Source organism: Lissotriton vulgaris, chromosome 2_2, assembly GCF_964263255.1.
Source record: "Lissotriton vulgaris chromosome 2_2, aLisVul1.2, whole genome shotgun sequence".
Taxonomy (NCBI): Eukaryota; Metazoa; Chordata; class Amphibia; order Caudata; family Salamandridae; genus Lissotriton; species Lissotriton vulgaris.
In genome coordinates this window covers 56,979,788-57,003,718 of record NC_141688.1, presented here as the reverse complement: position 1 = coordinate 57,003,718, position 23,931 = coordinate 56,979,788, and the positions used below count along the sequence as shown (strand labels likewise).

The 23,931-nt window shown below is 42.4% G+C and overlaps 1 protein-coding gene across 2 annotated transcripts in view; it reads left to right on the top strand.

Annotated features, from left to right (window-relative positions):
* The window catches only part of UBL7 (ubiquitin like 7), a 177,630-nt gene extending 156,110 nt beyond the window's left edge, over window positions 1-21,520 (top strand). For both annotated transcript variants that reach the window (XM_086959281.1, XM_086959282.1), the window contains exons 8-11: window positions 1,490-1,539; window positions 7,359-7,526; window positions 16,869-16,991; window positions 19,800-21,520. In XM_086959281.1, coding sequence (XP_086815407.1) covers window positions 1,490-1,539; window positions 7,359-7,526; window positions 16,869-16,991; window positions 19,800-19,940 — 482 coding nt within the window. In that variant the 3' untranslated portion in view covers window positions 19,941-21,520. The remainder of the gene's footprint in view (window positions 1-1,489; window positions 1,540-7,358; window positions 7,527-16,868; window positions 16,992-19,799) is intronic.
* The last annotated feature ends 2,411 nt before the right edge of the window (window positions 21,521-23,931 follow it).

Here is a 23,931-nt window from a genome sequence, read left to right as displayed (position 1 = left end):
GGGTCGTTCTGTGCATCAAAGCGTGCTACTCTTTGGCTCGGAAGGAGCCTCCTGTTGGGCTGAGGGCCCATTCCACTCGGGCCACGGCGGCTACTACTGCCCTGGGCCGGGGAGTCCCTTTGCAGGACATTTGCCAGGCGGCTACGTGGGCCTCGCTGCACACCTTTGCGAGGCACTACTGCCTGGACAGTCAAGTCCGGAGGGATGGCTTCTTTGGCCGTTCTGTTCTCCAGGACTTTCTGGTGTAGGAATGTATTGGTTCGCAGACCCACCACCGGGGTTGGTATTGCTGGGGTATCTATTCTAAGGTAAGGAATCTAACACTAACGTGTTTCTTTCAGATGAACAAGTTACTTACCTTCGGTAACGATATATCTGTAAGAAACATTAGTTAGTGTTAGATTCCTTACCGAACCCACCCATCCTCCCCGTTCTGCGAACTGATACCTAGGGTTAAGGACATCCCTTTCAGGGCCCTAGTTTCAAATGGCACCAGTGTTGGTTCTCTCATGGCTCTGCGTTTTCTGGCGCGGAAAAGCTGTGTACAAAGAACTGACGTCAGCGCGCGGAGGCGGCGTCTATATACTCCAGCGACGTCATCACGGCGCACAACGCCGACGACGGACGCGGAGCCGCAGTGGACGCCTGCAGACGACGCCTACCGACGCGCAGGGGTACTGCTACGCAAAAGTTTCCGGATCCAGACTGACGCCTGGGGATATTCTAAGGTAAGGAATCAAACACTAACTAATGTTTCCTACAGATATATCGTTACCGAAGGTAAGTAACTTGTTCACCTCTTTAAAAAAGGCCAAAAGCGTGGCAAAATCATTATTTTTTTATTATGCTCTGCATATTCTGAAAGCTAGGACGATGATGACTTAAGCAAATCAAACCAACCTCAGTGCGAACTACCGCAAATAGCCAAAAAGGCTTAGACCCTAGGAGTTATCTTTTTTCCCCGTAAGTATGTATTTTAGGTATGCATTCCTAAATCATTGTTTCGGGCTGTTTTTAAAAAAAATTATTGAGCGGCATAGGTTCCCAGGGTGATATGGAGGAGCACCCCATTCTGACTTCAGTTAATCTATCGTCAATATAGGAATTTCAGTTTAGTCCGTGCGCTTCTGATATTTTGAATTAATATGCAAATAAAGTTCAACTCTCCATGCGCTAAGATTCTTGTTACTACATGCACAACTAGCTATGCCTATTGCTATTACAAAATTATTTGTATAGTCGCTCAATTATTTCTCCTCAACTGTGGTTTGTAAACCTCAAATGTATTTTATTCTAATGGTATTTGTTCCACCGTTGTGTTATATTCATTGCTTAGACCTATTTATTTCCCTTATAGACCTCAAAGATCGAGTGATCCTAAACTTTTATTAACACATAATGCTGAAAGCTTGTGCATGAACTTCATGCATGAAGTGCTTTATGTATGCGTACTCCAAATTTTTTAGTTTTCACCTCTCCTCTCTCGAAGGTGGATTTTTGTTCGATGAGTTGTCCGATGAAGAGGACGAATTTCATCAGGTAGATATGAAAAATCCTTCAATTGTTTAAGCTTGAATTTGAAATGTTCAGTTTTCTCTCTTGGCAAACATATTTTAATTTGAATGCAGCTACCCACTTTAGAGTTTTATCTCCAGGCCTGCGTTACACTGGGGTTTGGCCATTGGACTCGGTTTGACAGAGAGTAAGATTACATAACCAATTGTTGTATGACATAACAATAATATTTACCCTATAATAATTGGTGAAATGTGCTCAGTGTAGATTGTGGACACAGGGTACTACTAGTGAAAGAAGTGACCTGCAACACATTTGAATGCAAATTATAATTTCTCTATAATTCACTTTAAAAGAACACTTATTTTTTATAAAGTTTAGAAAGAAGTATATAGAGCTCTTGGTGTTGTCATGGTTGTCTTTAATGACTTGTGGCTGTCAATCACGTATTGACCCTGTGCAAGGAAGTAAGTCATTATCAAGACAAAGGGGAATTGTTTCTGAGCTTCCGTAGAAAAGAATACTGAATGGATAAATAAAAAATCACAAACCAAATTCAAACAAGTTATATATAGAGACGTATAGTCAAGTCCTAAGTCTCTCCTTCTTCCAAAAAATGCCTATGTAGGCAGGTGATGATTACCGAACTCCAGTATGCAGAGATGTTTCACCATCTTACACTTTAAACTCTGCTGAGAATACATTCAGATAAAACTCTAGATTCTCCTCTCTTTGGACGTATTTAGTAGATGACATAGCTTGCTGTTGTATTTATCTTGTGGAAAGTAAGTAGGAAGTTCAACATAGAGGTGTTCTGCTCCTATAGGAGACGATTTTCCAATTTTACACTCCTCTCCCTAAACCTCAAGCAGCATTCATGGTCGCTCTCTCCGTAATGTAAATGCTTGATCTGGAAGCTTCTTCTATTCTATGCTTTTGGTCTCACCTCTGCTTTAGGGTTCGTTTTTCAGCCTGCTATTCTGTTCTACTGTTTATGAATGCCAGAGAGAACCCATTAATTTAGAAAGAAAAGTTACTTATCTGTAATTCGAGTTCTGTCATTATCTGAATACAGGTTTCCTACCCACCCCCCTGTTTACCGATATCATAGTTGGATACTAAGTTTAAGATACTTTCCCTGCTTTCTCTTTAAAAAAAAAAAAAAAAACTAACTGCCTCACTAACCCTCAAGAGCATGATGGGAAGTCTGAAAGTGTCTAGAATTCTTAAAAGTGCAAGTTCAGTTTCACACTGTGCTGTGTATGTCGTGCAACTTTTCCCCTTTTATGGTTTCATTGTATATAACATAAAGCCATGATGTTTTTGTGTTATACGACTGATTTAGTTGATAGGGTAGATTTCTTAATTTCGAACAAGTAATGCAAATCATGCCTTATATAGGCATGCTTTATTTAATTATTTGTGCACATGAAAAAATGCTATAAGAAGCGTATGGATTACGGCAAGTGCTCTGTGGTTTTCTGAGAGAATAGTCATTACAAACAAAAAGCATTACAGGTGACTAACTCTTCGTTGCTTTTCCAGATACCTGGAAAATTGACATGTTCTACCATTTTACTGGAGCCAGGACCGCGACTGATAAACAGAACGGCCATAATTCACATGATCAGGAAAAAGCCAAAAGAGCATTATATTCTTTTGAGGGAAGTACTTCCAAGCCTCCTCAAAAGAGGACAGACTGGAAGATATTTCATTCGTTCCCACACATCTGCATATGCTCCTAAAAGGATCTCTCCTCTTTTAGCATGAAAAGCTGTCCCTGTGTTTTGGAATAGGGTTCATACTGTAGTCTACTAATAGCTGGGTATTAGCCCAGACCTTTCTTTTCCCCCAGACGTTCATTAAAATATACAAATATTTTATAGAAGAGTTTTCAGTCCGCCCGCTTCATCTTTTGGTCTGTTGTAATGCCATATAAGTTAGTTTTGCTCTCACCCACTACAGCATCTGGTAAAGAGTCAGTACACTTAATCCATTATCCTCCCCTGTAGTGATTGACAACATTCTTCCTGAAAAGTAGCCCCCTCCATTGCTAAAAACTGCCCGGACATTGTAGTTTTTTCCTTTTTTTTTTTTCACGAGATGCCAACAGCAGACCAGACACTGCTGCTGGTTACTTGCCGAAGCTTGAAGTACGCTCGCCCTGTGTGAACTTTTCTTGTGCCTGCCTTTATAGATAATCAGCAAGCAAAAAGTAATGGGAAGAATGCTTGCAAATAGTCTAACCACTGGCAATTGTCAGGGTAGCACACCAACCTATCGTTTTGTTTTTTTTTGCGCACATTGGCATCTTAGATTAGACCCAACCGTATAATAATCAGTCCTGATCATGCTCCATTAGGGGCAGTCTAACCCGAACTACCAGGCCAGGTCCTCTTCGAACCGGAAGAGAAGCAACCCGGCCATTGACTCATTTGGATCCCCCTTTTTCAGCCATTGTATTGAGGCTTTATTACGCACACCTTAGATCAAGGGAGTTTCTCTGCCTCATGCTATTGGCTGTTTGGTGCATCATTCACCTCCTAGGAAGCACTTCCCGAACAAAGCAAGATAAAAAAAAAAAAATCACATCACTCTATGTTCACTTTCTGAAGTCTTCTCCGTTGTGAAATGTGTACGGAAAGCAACATTCGGTCTCTTTTTTTTTTTAAAAGAAAATCATGATTAAAAACCGTGGCGGAAACTACGAAGACCAATATCACTGCCACAATGCCAATATGAACGTAAGTAGCGCCGTTAGCAAACCCCACCATTATCACTATGAATCCATGCCTTACAAGCCAGTACTGCTTATGCTAATCCCAGTATTACCAAGAGCCTGATTACGAGCCACTAATACACAACCATTTGCTGCTTCCGTTCCCGGTACTTCTATGATGCTCATCCAGCCGTTTCAGCATTTGTGCCTAAACGCTCTTGGTTTCCAGGCCCCACCTTTCCTTCTGAAATCTCCATCTTAAACATGCCCTCGACCACTGCATAGACATCTCTTGAGGTCTTGTTGACTGCACAGACACACCAACTTTGACCTCCAAGACCGCTGTGTTGCGGAGTAGATTCTCTGCATCTGCAAGCCTATCCATGACTGTCTGGGCTGCCTGCCTCTTGTTTCTGCTTCTCTGATACGCTCATTGAAGTCCTTCTTGATGATCATGATGAAAAAGATTGTCTGGTATTTCAAGATGTGCTTGATTTGTAGGAAGAGAAGCGGCCCCTATGTCAACAAAGCAGCTTTCGGATCTAAAGATCTATATGGGTTGCTTCTCACGATGGCGATTCAAACACCTCTTCTGAGCCCCTCCCCTTCTAGTGCATTACCCTTTGTTGGAGGTAGTGCCCCGCCCTGTGTCTTCTGCCCTGTGGCCTCTGACCTGTTCAGACAGCATCGCTGATATGAAGATATGGCAAGCAAAGCCCTGCAGAAATTCTCTCAGGGTGGAGAGCGCTATTAAGGACCCATGAAACCCTGCCAGACTGGCCCAAATGGAGAAGACCGAAAGATTGAAACTGGCATATCGGCATACATTGACGTCGAGCAAACCGAGGTAAACGGAGTAAGAGAAGGCTGGTGAGTGGAGACATACCATTGATAAATGGAATGCACAGAAACCCCAGAGGAGAAAAGAAGGGAGAGGAGAATGTCGTTCTTGGGAAATAAAAACGTATTGGCGCATAGTTATGCGTATGCCAACGTGGAATATTATTGACAAGAAACAGAACTTTTTTTTTTTTACAGTCCACTAGATGGCGGCACCGTGCTGCACCAGCAGCCAGACCTTGCCTTGACACTACATAAAGTAGTTTGTATGCAGCCAACGAATATTGGAATAAGCAGTGATTCGAATGGACTATGGGAATATTCGAGTTAGGCCTTAAGAATTGGTGGGATGAAGTTCAGAGTAGGTGAATATGGATTCGATCAGCAGACACCCCTGTGTCTGTTGCCAAAACTTAACCTTCATCTGAGATCTCTGCAATATTTACCCATGAGTGATATTACTCACATGAGAGGATGTGCTGTTAAAGAGCGTAGCATCCATTAGAGTAACTGAAGGTTATCTTCATAGAAGCCTGTCGCTTAAGCCAATATTACTCCTTTTATGGACCTAATGCTGTGCGTGTTTCAGGTATCCCTTGGAAATTCACCTTCTCCTGAAGCAGCGGACCACATGCTAATGATTTCCTGAACTCTTGGGGACATCAACCATGAACATGTTCTGAGGATCACCCCATTCTGTCGAGGGGGAAGCATCCATATCTGAACTTTCAATTTCCACATGGAATTGGTGCCCTTATTTACAAATCCAAAAGGATGGAGGGAAGAGGTGTGGCGCAGCGGCCATGGTGACTGCCTCCAGAACCCGGGGCTCACAGTTCGATCCCCGGCTCCTGTGGCAGGTTAGCCCAGCACCATGTGACTCTGGGCAATAGCTTGCTTAATCTTCCCGACGGCCCCCAGCGACTAGAGACCCTTAAGGGTGATTGTTCGCACTTTACAAATGTGGATTATTATATATATTATATTAATTTGCCATTGCCGACATATTGCGCATGGGTACAAATCACTTACCTCCAGAGCACGGCAATTTAATTATTACTGTATCATTCCCATTCTTGAATACATCTCTTGGATCTTGTCCACACTAAAGACACATTTTAAATATATACTGCATTTAGAATTATGAATACGAGTTGACCTCTATGATTTGGCGCTGTGACCCTCAGGATTCACACATATTTCGGTGGTTGTTGCATCAGTCTGTCAGATGGTATCTAAATGTTTAAGACCTGATGCGATTTCTGAAGCCATCAGTGGGGTATGCATGAGTGGATCCAAAACATCCCAGCCTTCGTTGTCCTGCTCTTATTGTTGCACGTGTCCTTCCTCGTTGTCTGCCGCCCAGTCAGTGCTTCTCTGCTGTTGCCCTCTTTTCGTTTCATTCTTCCTTTCGGCAGTTCTTGTGCTTACTAGTTTCTCATCTCTTTCCTCAACGAGCATTTCTCATCTGCCACCCCCCACCACCACCAACACTTGACTCCGTACTTCTGTCTTAGATGCTTTTGTGTTTGCTGCTTGCCTCAGCACTTGTTGATTTTCTCCGCTAGTTGCCTTTCTCAGTAGATCTCAAAACTTGTCTGAAGATTACTGTACATTATGAGGTCGGAGTACATGACATGATAGTTAGAATGTTTACATGCCATTTGTATGCCGCGATGATAAACTGCACCCTCATTGAGTTAGAAAAAGAACCTCTTTGTGGGACAATGAACGTTGTTTTACCAGATGAGAGCCTGTGGACTCCCCTCTCAAGGACTTTGGTAAAAAGAACTGTACCCATCGGTATAATCTCAGCTGCCACAGACTGTCCATATCCTTTAAGAACTGGTGAGAGGCTGCAGCACCCTGTACGATGGGCAGATGAGGGCTTTGCTTGGTTGGCGAGCCTACTCAAAAGTTCATGGGGGACCTCCAGTGACCTCACAGAACTGGAGTTCACTGGGGGAAAAACACAGCATCGGGCAGACAGTCAAACAAACACTAGGATGACACAAGTATCTGTAAAATGCAAGGGCTTTTTTCACTACCTTCACCTACAGTGTACGGTAGGTATCTTGCCAAGCATGAGTGTTGGAACGCTTTTTCTGCTTGTTTCATTCACTATTGCGCCACGTCTTTTAGTGATGGAACTTGCCAATGTTTCTGCTGCTTTTAAAGGTAGTTAAATGGGTGGCTTATGGCTAAGACTTAACCTAAAAGTAACGTGTCCTTATTTTGTATCTTGCGTATTGTTGTTTTGAAATGTCCCACCGTATCTTTCTAGAGCTCAAGATCCACCCCTTCAAGCAGCACGTCAGGCTCTCGCCCTGCTTCACTTGGATACACTGGTGCTGCTGGGCCTCGTCCTATTACACAGAGTGAACTAGCGACTGCGCTTGCCCTCGCGAGCACCCCTGAGAGCAGTTCCCACACGCCTACTCCTGGGACTCAGGCAAGTGACGTTCTTTTTAGTTGGGGTGCGATGGTTGCGTCTGCTTTGTTGAACTTGAACACGTGGTGTGGGCAGGGGTCTGACGGAGATCCTGAGTGGATGGAGTTCATAACCTTGCGTGTCTTGTCATTGTTGACATGGGACCAAGAGGACTCCAAGAACATACATACATATCAGATATTCAATGTTCACAGTGCCACTTACATAACACAACCAAGGTCTGTTTCTCCTCCAGCCATCTCTGCAAACACAGAGGCAACAGCACACTTTTAATATAGACCAGAGACATGGACTAAGACACTTTTCTAAGAGCTTGAGGCTTTTGTGCCACACACTTCATGGGTCAGACATCGCCATATGTGGCTAATGGAAGCTATGCTTTTTTTTGTAGTCTGTAGGGCAAATGTATACATTTTGTCACTGAATCTGTCAGATCCGACAGCTAGGCTGGTAGTACTTGGTGTGTTTAACCAGAGGATTAAAAGAAAATGTACTTCTTCAAATCCTTAAACATTGTCCTATGGTTAGGGTAACGTATATTCCGTGTTTGTTTTATAATTAATAGTGGGTATTCAATATTTTTCTGTTTTCTAAAATGAAGAGGTTCTACGTATTTATATTTTTAACGCACCAAAAATGTGATGTGGACAGTGCTATTCCAGTTTTAAAAATAAACCACTCAGAACTTAATCTGTCATGTTTTCATTGTAATCACATTCTGGTTACTACAAAGATATGCGGGGATATCCAGCTTCCACAATATATCAAAGTGGTGGAAAATAGATTCTAAAGATTCCAGAAATCACTATGTTGTGTTTTTCCTTTTCACACGGACAATAAAGAGGCAATGGCACCTCAGAGACAATCAGCCCTTCTTCATAGTCAAAACCTGTACCAAACAAATTCTGTGAGGCCATTTGAGGTTTTCTCATATGCTCTATTTTTTTATACCCCCTCTTGCTCCTTCAACCGCTCTAATCAGAAGGGTTGTGAATGGTAGCTCAGGCAGCACCCATGTGCAAATGAGACCGTGGCAATGGTGAGGCAGGAGGGCCAGAAGGGGCATAGCAAAGCCTACAGCGTCAGGGCAAGGTTCCATTTGAGAAAGGGGACCAGAAAAGAATAAGTGACTAGCAGGTGTCTGGTTAAGGAAATTATTTTGCAATATAAAAGCAGATTTTAAGAGCTTTTTTAGGTGGGCTATTTATTGATGCGTCACCCTGCTAATGTGGTTCTCCATTGGCTGTTTCGCCTGCATGAAGTTTGTTTTTGTGGAAAAAAAGTAATCCTGGCCAGGATCAGTATCAGAATCTAACAGCCAGCACAGTAGTATTTCTTATTTTATTTTTTTATTCTTTTGTTCCCAACAAAAACAGACATACTGAAAGCAAAGCACAGGTTTGAATCTACATAGCATTACATTTTTGTTCAAAACCTATCCTAAGATACAAAGAAGCACAAAAAAAGCAGGCTATATAATCAAATACATAAAATTACATTATAATAAAGTTATTGCTTCTCCTATGTCACTCCTGAGTTACTCCATTGACCCAGCCTTTTAATGGGTTCCAAATCTTTAAACCTAATTCTCTACCTTTTTTTACCTTTTTGTGCATAGAGTGCCCTTTCAAGGTTGAATATATGAACCAGTCGTGCTTTCCATTGCAGAAAAGTTGGAGGGGAGGGATTAAGCCACGCTGAGACCACACATAATCTAAGCACAGACATAGCTATAAATAGGAACTCACTGTTGTGACTATCTTGTGTCGTTACCCCGAGAAACATTAACTGAGGCGAAAGCAAAGTTTCTTCTTTCAACACAGTTTGCTAGAATGCGGAAATTTCTTTCCTTATGTTCAAAATGGGACATGTTGCAAAAATATGAGCTACCTCTGCATCGTAAACCTTGCATCTAAAGCAGTGCGTTCCCTCTATTCCCCACCATTTGACAATTTTTACGGGCATTATATACAAGTGAAACAAAGTCTTAAAATGTTGTGCCCGCAAATTGGCAGTGCATAGTACCCGATTGCCCAATTCTGTAGATTTTAAAAAGCATGAATCTGCTACATCCACCCTAACTTGCCATTTCAGTGCATGTTTTTCTAGATCATCTGTTGTATCTTCCAGCAATAAGCTATAGAGAGAAAAAATTGAGTTTGGATGTATGACATTAGGCTTCCATCAATAATACTACTGAAATTCCCATTGCACCACCAGCTTCTTTGAGAAGAAAATCTCGTATTTGTAAAAACGTGGCGATCAATATTGAATTTAATCCTAAATTCTTCGAAAGAGGCAATGTGATCGCCTGTTAATAGATCACCTATCCTATATACCCCTGCTTTCTCCCATCTCTGCAAAAGCAGATCTGATAAAACATCCGGTATCTGTGCATTTTCGATCGATGGCCTGTACCTATTGTATCTGCTAATCCCTAATTTTTTCCTAATCCCAGACCAATTTCGAAATGCCGCCATCAAAGTCTTAAAACAAGCTTTCTTGTAATAGCTAGGTTCATATATTTTTTAAAGTGGAATTTCATACTATGGTAGTGGAAAGATGCGACTCCCAGGCACTCTTCACAGTGGCACTGTTACGCTGCGGTCCATTGTACTTGAATAACCTGCCCTTGGTACAACCTGACAACCCAAAGAAGCTGCAAAGACCCTTTTCAGAAAAGTAGTCCCAGAGGAAGCCACTCGAGATATTGCAAAAGATGTTCTTGAGGCCCGCTCAGTTGGCTTGTTCATGAGCCATAGACACAGGCTACCTCATGGACCTCGGTACACCATCCTTCCAGCTACTACAGCACAAAAAGCTGGTAACCAGTGCAGAATCTAACCAGTAAGATTTAATAGTGGTGTACACGAGCAGTGAGTGGTTACCACTCAAGTATTGAATTACAGTAATCCATGCCGAACATGCAGATTGGGTGACCTATTCCAGAACATGGGCTGTCCAGCGGTAAAGCAGCAGTGCCCTTTACTGTGTACACCCCCTCCCCCCCCTTTTTTTTTTTAAAACAAAGTATAAAATTAATTAGCCTGTCAACTGTATATTTAAATAAGTAACACCACAGCATCACTCTATGCCACAGCACCACTGAATGCCACAGCACCACTGAATGCCACAGCACCACTGATGGCTACAGCACCACTAAGCACCACTGACGGCCACAGCACCACTGAAGGCCACAGCATCACTCAGCACCACTGAAGACCACAGCATCACTCTGTGCAACCATTCAACAACAACGGGTTCTAATATGTTCTCTCAATTTTTCAAGCTTTATTACAAATGTCACAAAAATGTTAATATTTCACTGCTGTTCTTGGATTTTCATCACAATAAAATACACTGAACATAATCTTCCCAAAAGTTATTTACAAAAGTTTAAGCTATTGCAATTATAAATTACAATAACTTTTATTTAAGTATTAATTATTAAAAAAAATAAGCCATTGTTATTTGTAATATTAATACATCTAAGTCATGTAAATACAACACATATTGCATTACAAATGCAATAGGTGTCACGTTTGCGAAAGTTAAAACTATTGGCATTGTAAATGACCAAGCTATTAATTTAGCTATTTTCAAAACCAACACATAAATAAAATATTTGTAATTTACAATACCAATAGCTCAAACTTTCCTAATGCGAGACCTATTGCATTGTAAATGCTTGTTTTTTTCAAAGCCTCCCTTCCCCTTCTATACTTGTATAAAATAAATGAACCATTTTTTTTAATGTTAAATGGATTGCTTTGATGAATAGTACTGATTTTAAAATGTGAAACAACTTGTACACATGCTCTCATTCTCATGGTTGCGGACATTAAAATATGACGGAATAGCAAGCCAACCATTTTTATTTGCTCAATCATTTAAATCAAAGCACATTTCAGTGCATACAAAACTTTCCTTTGACCGACCCTTTTCAGTTAAACGATATCAAAATCAAGTACTTTGAGGGTCATTCCTGTATAATGGCATAATTTTTGTTAAAAATGTTCTGCTGCCATCTGTTGTTTATTTAGTAGTTTTCAGTTTCCAATGAAAAGTTATCTATCTCTGCCTAGTTTTTTTTTTTCTCCACTGTTCGTAATGGGTTGAAACCAAAAACCGGATAGACTACCTATAGTTTACGGCTCTCATAATAGATGAAGATATTGAAGGGTAGTGGAACTACTCTTCTATTCAGCCACAGAACTCCCAGATCCATCTCTAGATTGCAATGGCAGCTTCCATCACAGTAAAAGGATTCGGCCATTGTTGGGATGGAAAAGTGGCGTTGTTCGTGCACCTCTGCCCAGAGTTCCCCTTTATTGACATCTGAATCCTTGTTACAGATTTATTTTCTTTTTTCGGCCACGGACCATCACGGATTGTGCATGTAAACCATGACCTAGGCCTCTGCTTAGATCTTGATGGGTGTACCAAGAGCTACCCACGTGAATATAGAGGGCTACTGCCTCTACCTAGAGTTTAGTGGCATGAGTGCAGTTGTGGCAACTTACCCATTCTTTTTTCAGTAGAATCAGTTTACCTGTTACTGGAGTGGGGCTTATGGGCCCACTCATGTAAAGTTCCATGGCTGTGTATTTAACTCACCCTTGGCCTGCATGAATTGCATATAGTGCCAGATGGTGAGTGATACTTGCATGTGTATGCTGGATTGCATGTGTGTGCCTTTGGATGGTACACAACTTGGAGGCCTGTGAGTTCCATTTTGGAAGCCTAGGAGCTGTAGAGTTGCAGACTGTATCCCCCCATACAGGATATGTGTATTGCTGACCTTTCTGAGGGATGGAGTGGGGCACACACGCTGAAGGGCAAGCAGGAGAACATCCGAAGTTCACAGCAAAGTGCTGTTTGATTCCAGGAAGAGTTACTGGTCATTAGAGCATGAGCTCGTTGTCAGGGTGATTGTGGAACTGATAAGGTTGGCACTACCGGGGAATCTTGATAGAGATGAAGGCTTAGCTTTTTGAACTTTTAAGGCACGTGTTTTGGGGCAGGCTGACAGCCAGGTGTGATCCCCGGTTACTCTCTTTGCTTGTGTTGTGGGACATTCAAAACTGGATCCGTTCTTGCAGTGGCAGACAGTCCATTTGACAAAGGGCTGTACAGAGGAACGAGCACTTCAAGAGCCGACACCACAGAATACTAATTTTAAAGGCCTGAAACAAAATCACAAGTGTCTGATTTGGGCTATAAATGTGGGAGCATGAGTTCAGGCTCTCAGCAGCACCCTCTCAGGAGAGGAGAGATTGCCAAACTTCTTGCTGCTGGAACGAAGACTAGGGACCAAGAAGGTCTGCCAGTCTCCCATTCGGTGAGAGGCCATTACCCAGGAGCAAAGAACACTTGCTCTGTGCCTGGAGCACCAGTCTTCAGCTTGCCAAAAACATAGCCCGTACCCCCTGTGTGCTAGGAGGGGGTTCAATGGGACTGTTAAAGCCAATGCCACTGAGGACCTGATTAAGAGTTTGGCAGTGCTGGAGCGGGCCACCATGCCGGCGACCCGCTCCCACACAATCAAACCTGTATATGGACCCCTCGTCAGATTACGAGTTTCCTCCTGGCTGGCGGGCTTTTTCTAGGCAGTCCCGCAGCAGTGCCTCTGAAAATGGGCACCACAATGGGAACTCCAAAAACTGTTTTTGCACAGCATGGACAGTAAAATCCAGGCCGTGCAGGAACTGGAGTGCATGCACACAGGGGCATGTGCTTGCACCCAATGGCCCTGAAGCAACAAGGGGGCCTGTAGGGCTTCCTTATTTTCCTCTTTGCCACGATTTTCCAGGAGGAGGAACTACCATGACAACAGGGGCGAAGAGGAAACTCTCAATATGCATGGTGGGACTTGTAGGTGGGACTTGCAAGCATATCGCGGCCTCAAGATTGCTGCGCCATGGCCAGGGATCTCTAATCCCTGGCGGTTGTGGCTGGACAATCACCGCTGCTCCCCCGCAGACTCTTAATTAGGCAGTGAGTGTTGGGGACATCACCGTGCAGCGAACACTGTGAGCCATCACCTGTGTATGTGACACCATGTGCCCAGAGGGGACCCGTGAGACCGTTGGGGCAGTCGCCCGGAGGATCTGACCTGATTGGGACTGTCACCTATATTTGTGACCCCCTGTGCCAGGAGGATGCCGCTAGGATGGTTTCATCTGTGTCAGAAGTCCCCATTAACAGCAGAGTGATGCTAGAGCAAATCCAGAAGCCGCCTGCTGCTTGTTCACAGACTTACCAGCAAGAAAGAGCCACTGCACCTGTGATGGCGCGCTGGATTCCCAGCTGAATTTACCATACTCACCTGGGCCCATAAACATTCACACCTTGAAATGATGATCCTGCTCAACTTCCTGCCTATCCGAATTATATTCACTTTTAGCACTTATACCTGTTCACCATGAGTTACCAAATGCTTGTCACCTGTACTCGAAGTCGTAAGGATCGGAAAGGGAGTTAGAACAATAGGTAGATTTATAACATTTACCTTCATGAAATAACCACAGACTCAGGGAAAGTTTAAACGCTTTATCTATGCAATATTTTGTGAGCTAACTGCCACAAAAGTGAAACTGAAGACTTTTCGGTTATGAAAATAATTATTAAAGCAATAATTCTGCAAGACTTTAAAGATTATTTTCTAGACATTGGTACCTGGGAAGGGTGAGAAAGGGAAACGTTACAAGGACATACCCACACAGATTAGATTTACCTAGATTTGTGCGAAGACCAACCCTGGCCACGGGCTGGGACAAGAAAAAGGGCTCCCGACTAATCAGGTGCCGACGGGTGCAGGTCAGGACAGGTATCCTCAGCTAAGTGCAACGCCAGCGTGACACCCCTCTCTGCGGCTAACATTCTGACCCAACTGGGTCATCGAGTCTTTTCCCTCCGCAAAACTCCAGATTCTTCTGACCGAGTGCTTGACTAGCACTCTGCTCTAGATTCTCCTTCAGCATACATTGCGTCAGTGACCGGTCTGTGACAAGTCGGACAAAATAACTGACTAAGCCTACCTTAGTTCTACTATTTTCCAGGACAATGTACCACCCTCCAGTGTTGCAAATGTGTGTATTCCCTTCATTTGATTTGTTAGAAAGGCGAGGAGAGGTCATCACACCATACCAGTATGAAATAATTTTTATTCACTGTAATTGATCAATGTTCCCATCCATAATTTTATTTTCCCATGCACTTTTATTCCACCCAGCAATATTATTTCATTTAATATACAATGTTAAAACAATTTTGTAAGTTATCTTCCTCTTGTGGGGTCAAACGGGCGCTTCCAAGGAACATTGCAGGCAAGACAGTCTTTGGCACGAATTCAATGCTACCGCTTGAGGTTTCTCAGTGCTCCCCGCACATGAGCAAAGTAAATTCAGTATGGTGGTTCAATCAATTTCAGGCCCAAATACGAGCTAATAATAAAGTCAGAGAGACACATTAGAATGCGAAAAGAAATTAATGCACTGCATACCACTTATTTCTACTCTAACCCCATTACTTTAATTGAACTATAGCATTAATAGTTAAGCAGAACATACGAAGTTTAGTTTAAGCAGGAGCATGTGCATAAATGTGAGACATGAAGCGACCATCTTGGCACTAGTGCGCAGCTGCAAGAATTCCCACCAAAAGCGATAGATGAGTCATACCACGTAGATGTGGCAGACGCATGCGCAGAAGTGTTCCCGTGATTTCGGCGGCCATTTTAATGCATTCGGGTTACAGTTAGTGAAAGCATCTAAGCAAACTTCCCCTTCTTACTAAAAATGTTGTGTAATGTAATTATAGGTAAAACATAACATGTTGATTAATATGTTATGTTATTTCGAGAGGGCTGAATACAAGCAAGTTTCGTTACGTATGCAACCTTGTTCCATCACCTGGAAGCTGTGCCATTTGTAACCACCTAAGCACTCTGACCCGGTCACCCGCTGTAAAGGCGTGGTGCAAGCTGCATAATGTGGAATGTGTGGAAGAGAATCTCCCCCGGCATCTTGACTCTTCTGAAGGCCACAGTTGGAGTAAGATAAAAGCAGGGACGCAAGCCCCATGTGATATATACAATTTAACTGAATGTTTTTTTAAGTTACTTTCAAAGTAAAATGTGCACAAAAAATAGCAAAGAATCTTCAACCTTGTTTTCAGACTTCTTTGAGTATTTTCATTTAAACAGGGAGCATTCTGTGAGCACTATAGGTATCCTCCAATTGTTTAACTTTCCAAACGTGTACATGTTTTCATAGTAGAACCAATGTCTGTAGTGTAAGCTGAGCTCACAGGATTCCTTACAGCTCTCATTCTATTAAAAAAGACCTAATATTAACGAACCATAAATAACATTTCTAACAGCATACACATAGGGATACAAATCTTACCTCAACTGCTTTCTCAGATCCAGAATTGAGGTACTGTGAACTGGCAGCCAATGGGGTTGTACTGCAGGTAATTGGGCCTGCTCGTCCAGTAGGCAAATTAAACATGGAAACTTGATCTCCTTGACTTCAAACAATGTTCTGGGCGTTGGGCAATAGGAATTCCACACTGCTGGGCCACAACCTCCACGGTTGGGCCCAGTATCTTCTGCTTGCCTTGTTGCCAACTCAAAAGGGGCTCTGACAGCCATGTTTAACTTGAAGATGGGGACAAAAATAAAGCCATATTTCATCTAATACAGTCAAAACCATTACTTCCGAAGTTTCTTGTACCAGCTATTAGTAGTACATAACGAAGCAGATACTTTAGCCAAATGCTTTAGAGCCCAAAACAACACTCATTTAGGACAGTTACCACCCACACAGAGTGTTGAAATTCTTGGAATTCTTGTACAGCGCTGTCTGACAGGAGATGCAGACAGCTTGATGATTTTGGCAAGAAGGTAACCTCTACAACAGTTATATACCGTACAGAGGTGGAGTGATAAGTTAGTCACCTTCTCTAGAGTACTTTTTCCCATCAAAGAAAAGGCAATATAATTTTCGTGGTAGGATAATAAATAGTGAAAAATCTAATTACCATTTCTTTGGACATTGCAAGTTCACTTAAGCTAATCACTCCCCCCCCCCCCCCCCCCCCCACCCCCAAAATTTTTTTTTATGAATAGAAGCAAACATTACTGTGTTACTAGTCTATGCTTTTGTGTGTAAATTTCCACAGGCACACGCTAAACGTCTCTTCAGTCAGTGGTGCTTTGGGAAGCCCTCCAAAATCAATGTGAAAAACCCTTGTGCTCTATTTCGTAGTAACTGTTGGTGACAAAGAGACTCTACTGCATGTGGGTAATAAGACCAGTGTTCATTTTGATTTCTACAGGGGCATTCATCAGGGACATCTCCAATGTCTACATCTGTCCAGTCTGGAACACCCATCACAAATGATCTGTTCAGCCAGGCCTTGCAGCATGCTCTGCAAGTGTCCGGCCAGCCAGCACCACAGGTAAATAGCATCCGAGATTCGCAATAACTTTGTGGATGGGAGGGAGGAAATTAAAACTGGCTGCGGGAATTGAGATGTTGAGCCTGTGATTAATGGAACAACTTTAGTCGTCAGTACAGACTGCACATTAAATACCTTCTGATAGGAACACTTGGGGCTATTTTCTGTCCTGATGATAATGCTTGTGTTTTTCTCTGTTCCACATTGGTTAGTCTCTTATGGTTGTGAAGACTCTCAGAAGCTCATGAAACATTTGAGCTGTCCCTCATCCTATGCATATCCTGTAAGGCATCCTCAGACACCACTTGGACACAGTTTACACAGTTACCAGTAGTTACAGGCAGCGCTAAAATTGCTTTCGAAGCTTTCAATATTTTGTAAGACAGAAGAGCTCTTACTCGTGTGTCTGAATGCTTGGTAAAGACTTCGAAAACTCATAGGAAGACGTGTGAGCACTGCTGCCCTTCGTGCTATGTAGCTACAGTTAACTGCTAGCACAGCTGGCCTAATCAGTTCTTAGCATTGACTGAGCAAGTGAAGGTACTAGTAAACTGCTCGCAGTACCAGCTGACTGTAACCTCACAAAATAATGTAGCTCTAAATTACACTGCAGACATTTCATACCGATACCTCAAATTACAAGGCTGGTATTTAAAGGTGTAAAATACAAAGTGATCTCTGGTTACTTCTATAAAGTCTTGTTCATCCTCCCCTATCAAACCCTGTTACATTTTAAACCTATTCGGCTCAATTACCCCCGTCAGTGCTCGCTGGGTCTCGCTTGCCGAGCTTTTGTCATTAAACAAAAGAAAACACAAACAAGATTCAGCTTTTTCTTGTACGGAGTGTCCTTATCAATTTGTGCCGGCACAGAGGCGTATTTCCCTTTTCTTTCTTATTGGGTATTCAATGTTTTAGTCTCCTCTGTGTGCTGCAGTGCAATGCATCAGATGCCTTGTTCTCTGGAGCAGCAGCGAAGAGCTGCTTTAAATCTATTTTATTTCATCCTCAGTGCATCAGGATGATCACTTGTTTTGTTATGTAACAGAAAAAGGATGTTCCAAAGGTGGAGGGATGTGAGAAATGACTGGAGATCATCATTGCATTTTTAATATCATAAACTGTTTGCATCAGAAAGCATTTATGTAGTGTTACGGATGAGCACAATTATCCTGGTGCAAGAGTGGAACCGGAAAAGGGTGGACTCTGCAGTCCGGTTAGCATCTCCTCAGTGGGAGAGGAAATATTGCTATTGAATATAAAGGAAGGAGTCGTTCTTGTTGAAAGAAAGATGTGAAGGATCCACCGCATCCCCGCTTCATGGTTTAACAAAGTACAATGTGACAGAAGGTGTATCTAGTGATGTTCATTTAGTAAGTGGATATAGATGGAAGCAACACAATGAAGGGATCAGCAGTCCTCAGTAAAGCCATCAGCATTCTGTAAATGTAATTCATTAACTGATGGACTGAGACCCAGATGAATGTAAAATACTGAAGTAATTGATGTAGCCCTAAAGCGGTCCACCTCCATTACACGAGATTGTAAAAGGCTGGTAAATGTGATACCTGTACTTTAAAGGATTTTAATCCGTAGGTGGAGGGATTGACATTTCATTCTGTTATCACCAGTTGGTGGTGGAATGAGTACAGGGATTTGGCCTGGGTTTAGTACAACTTAATACATTTCTTAAGTCTTCAGAGGGACTGGAAGGTATGAACTTCCCATTGGGGAAATATAACGAGGATAAGATGCATATTTTAGGTATTGAAGGAATTAACTAATTTAAAAATACATAACGTTTTCAGCAGAAGTGTGATGAGTGCTAATTTTCAGGCGGGTGGTGGAAGGAGATTAGTCTCATTTAATTATATATATTTTTAATGGAAAAATGATTCATTACATGAACGACTTCCACATATGTTGGTGACCAAGGCAGTAACTTAATAAATGAAAACTGTAAGACAGACTCACAGGAGCAGGGAAACTGAGTTGATTATAATTTTGTTTTTTTTAATCCTACACCTCTAGGCGGGGAGAGGCTGTAATGTTCCTACCTTGGAGCACCAATTGAGGGGTTTTCAGAGCCTTGCAGACGTCTGTTTTTTTCTGCTTGAGAAGGCAGTCTTTCATGTTGTGCTTTTGTAGAAAAGGTGTGTTACGTGTGTGTGTATGTATAATATGCTCCTCGGAAATGATGGACCTGCTTTCAAGAAGTCTATGTGAACTATAATGAGCTGCTATGTGAGTCTTTGCTTTGAGAGACAATAAATGATTCTTTCTGCTTGGTACAGATTGTCATGACTTCTTTTCTTACCAGAGGTTTGCTGGATCTTTGTGAGCTTGGGTACGGCTATGGGCTAAGGGCTAGTTGCGAACTATGCGCATACTACAGGTTTGACCCGTTTGCAATAGTTTACTAAGTTAGCAGATATTTACGTTCAGCATTGAAGAGAAGTGTGGCCCAGTGTGAGCGTATTCCTCTGCCTATGAATAGAGAGCCAGGAGGCAGTATGAATTGCGAAGAGGCACAGTGGATAAGCCTAGCTTAGAAATTCCAAAGTTCTGTGCTATAAGGTGCCTTGAACAAAAAGCATGTTACATTGTCTCTCCTCAGAATACTGTGTATCAGTGGTATGACAACCATGAGTCTTGGCCACTCAGCTAGTGTACGCTCCTATCCCTCCTTTTAATATCTTTCCTCCTTTATATCTCTAAGCGTGGGGCTTTCGTCACCTCTGAACCATGTTGTTGTGCACTTGCCTCTTCAGTTCTGCTCACTGTCTTATTCGTTTCTTTTTTCCACAGCAGAGCCAGTGGCAGCCACAGCTCCAGCAGCTAAGGGACATGGGTATCCAGGATGACGACTTGAGCTTGAGGGCACTGCAGGCAACCGGAGGTGACATCCAAGCTGCTTTGGAGCTGATCTTTGCGGGGGGTGCTCCATAGTCCGCAATCTCATCCTAAGCAAACTACAGAGGACGCAGTGTCTATCAGGATACATTTTGTTAGCCTTTCATGGTACCTATGCCTGGTACATTGGCAGCAAGCAAACTGAAAACAGTGCTATCTTAACAACCTTCTACGCTTACGGCAGCTTTTGTGTCATTCTGTTGCTTCATTCAAGCACCAGTCATTCACAGCTGAAGGATTATGAAAAACAACATCAGAAGCTGTCTGAAATGGAGAAAAACACTTGGCTTCTTGAAACTTGAGGAGTCCCCGACTTCCAAATAGTGACTTTTGTCATCCATTTGAACACATAATTGTAATAAAATATAAGAGTGCTTTTGTGCGAAAGGAAGCTGGATGGATGTTCTGCTTATCGTATGGCAATCTGAAAGCATCTAACGGAAGTCCATCAGGAGGACCAAGCTACATTGCCCATTTGTGAATTGTAATAAACTGTTTAATTCCTCTGTCCCTCCGTTGCTGCCCAGTCAGCAAGATGGATTTCCACTAGTGTCGACCCTTGATGTTTGTTATTCTCTTATCACTGGTTCGCGAGCTCTTTGGAGCTATGGTTGTAGTCCTCCTGTCAAAACAGATGCCCAGCGTATCCTTTTTGAAATACTTCTAGTTCCCACTTTGCTCTGATTTTTCTCTGCATTTGTCCTAATCCGAACTGGTTTGCACAGGCGTGTTTTAACTTTCCTGCTTATGTCTGCTTTCATTATTTGTGGTAGACTATTGGTGGTATGCTATTCGTGTCCAAATGCTCGGCACATATACTCTTAATGCCCATTCTGCCTGTATACATCAGTGCCAAAAGGCGCTGCTTCTGTATTTTCTTAATGCACAGAGTGTGTGCTTATGATGTGTTTTCTTGATGCTGTTTCTATCCATTTTGTCCATTAACTTTGTTCGTCTGGCTTCTCAGTGCCCTTTGCAGTGTTCTAATAGATTTTCTTAATTGCCTTGTGTTTGGCATCTGCTTTTCCCAAGTACGCTTACCTTGCTCCTATGATTTTCCCTGTGACTGGAGTTTAGGATTGTTAAAGTATTTTAAAGCTTACTCAAGGTCTCTGGACCGGGGGTGGCCCCTCGCCACACCTGCTCTGCTCTTTTTGTTTTCTCCAGCCCAGCGTATTAGTCTTGTGGTTTTTTTGCCCACCATAAGTGAAACTTCTGTCTAGATGCTTCTGTGCCTGCTTTATGTCTTGCACTGTTCCAGATTCTATGTTCCTGACAATGGTCTGCACATCTTGGTTGGCTGTTATCCCCACTCGCCCAAAGCCACTCTTTTTCACTTGCCCCAGGCCCTCAGCCTCTTCCTTTGCTCTCGTTTATGATCATATCCTCTCATCTCGACCACCTGTTTGCTTCGTCCACCTTATGTTCTCCAGGCTGAATAATCTTGACTCTTGCATTTTGTACATGTCCTGAGCTGTTATTGGCTTTACTCTCCTCTCCAGTTGCCTGGCGTCCCAATGTAGCAAACCGTGTATTGCCTTTTATTAATCGAATTTGGTTGTAAATAACTTTGTGATATTGTTTAAAAATTGTTTATAATAAAGATTGCAGTAAAATATTTGTACCATTGTGACTTTTTGTACATGTTGAATACTATGGCTATTTGTTTATGGTCTCCCCATGCCCCTAAGACTGTTTAAGGGCAGTGTCTGAATTTGAAAACAGGATGGCAAGTTGTTTTGAGTAAACTTACAACTTTAAGGTCCTCGTTCCCACTGTAAGATCCATCAGTCAGACAAGCGGAGTACAGTCCCAAACTGAGGCCTACAAGACTGACTATGTCTCTTCATCTCTGTTGGCCTAAAAACGTCACTTTTCCACTCCGCCATGCAGAGTAGGAGGATAAGCACTAAGTGTATGGGGTCTCGTAGTGACAGCATTTACTGAAGAGGGAAGAAGATCCCTCGCCATAAAATAGCCCCTGAGGCTTTGACCTTCTAGACCAGAGGAAATTGACAAAACTCCCTTGCCAGTCCAGATCCTTGGGAAAATATGCAAACCTATGTGGAAATCATGCACATTTTTGTGGATTCACTTGCCAAAAAAGTGCAGATAATACAGTGTCAATTTAAGGACTACATGATCAAGCTACGTCAAATTTGCATGCACTCTACTGACGCATTTTAAATATCCCGAAATGTTAGGATGCACGCTAACTAAAATTGGCTGAATTGTAACTTTGCAAAGTTTGATAAGTTTAAAAAGATAAATCTGCTAAGTGCAGCATTTGTGAAACTAAAGGAAAATCCCTTCATGGCAGGTACTCAAGATGGACTGTTGCTGCTCATTAGCAAACCCCTGTCATGGCACCCACTCCCGTCACGTCGCTTGTAAAGAGTCTGTGCTGCTACTTTGCTGCACTTGCCTTCCCAAGCTGTGTAGCTCTATGGCAAAGTTCTTATCTCTGGGTCACTTACACCTGCAATGTCCCTAGAGCTGAATGCTTAGCCCCTGATTCGATATATGCCACCCTCTCTGGGCAGGGCATCCTGCAGCTGGAAGCTAACACAATCTGCGTGGCTGTGCTGAGATCAGGAAAGTAGTGAAAACTTTATTGTAAGGTCGTGGAATAAACTTTGGCACACATTTTTCAGACCTCGCCCCACACTAGTACACAGAAAACTCTGCCCCATTTGCATGTCTTGATCTAAAGAGTTCTGTTCATCTGCCACAGATCCCTTGCTGCCTCTGTATTTTAATGCTAGAGTCTCTCTACCCTCCAATACCTTTCCGGGCCCCTGTTTTGTCTCTTCTCATAAGAGCACACAAGTAGAGTGCCGATCCTCCACTAGGGTGAGGGAAACTGATCTGCTTCCCCGCAGTTACCCACTAGGGAGGATCTAACTTCTCAGTCCATCAGCGCCTCATCCGAGCTGCCATTGCAAAAAATTAACACCTCAGCACAGTTTCGATATACTGTAGTTGCTTTTCCGAAGGCCCTGGTTGTTCCTCTTCTCTAGTTCCTTTTTACGTCGTTTGTTCTGCTTGAAAATTCTAGCAGATATTTGAGATGTTTCGAAAATGTCCAAAATCAGCAGGTACTATCCAAACTGTATAAATATTTACAGGGAGCTAGGATTTTTAATCATTTAATTATTTTGCCAAAAATACATAAGCTTTCTAACTACAAAGACGACCCATTCTTTCTGCAATGAACTCCCTAATGATTTGAATTTCCTTTTTTTTTTTCTATTTACAATAAATGCATCCCGTAGGAAGTGACTCTCTTTTCGTCATGTTTGTGTGTCTCCATCTCCATTTTTTTTTTTTATAGCAACATAGACCAGTCAACATGTGGACATGAGGAGGTTGTTCCTAGGTTGTAAATATATAAATTCTCATCGGCGTGAAGATATGTTGATTGAAATGTTAATTTTTGTTGCAGAATTATGTTTTTATCCTAGTGATCATAAGTGTTTACCATTCAAGGGACCTACTAATCGGTACATCATACGTATATTTTTTTTGCCAACTTGTTGGTGGGAGAATGAAATTGCCCGGGCACTGAGGAATAAATACCTAAAACATGATTGTCTATGGGGTGCATTTGTAGATGACCTGGGAATATTCTAGAAGTGAGGGGGAGTCATCCGCTGTGACTGAGATGTCAAATTAGAATAGTCTTACCTTATATCGTACTTTAGTTTGTAACTTAGTTACAGTTAATGTAGGTGCCCAAACACGGGTATTTCAATTAAGAGGCTGGTTGGCAGTGCTGTTAGGACAGTAGAGAGACCTCAACAAATGATGGACTTCATCCCAACAATGCTGACTCAGGCTTTAAATTGAGTAATCTGTGTGGGAAATGTCTCCTGGCAAAGAAGAGTTGCCAAAAAATATAGATTAAGTGATGGGAGCCCAAACTGATTGATAAAAATGGGACCACATGGGTAGCTGAAATGAAGTACGCACATAAAATATGAAAAGAGAAGAATTAATGTACACATCAGTTTGGTTAAATTATAGA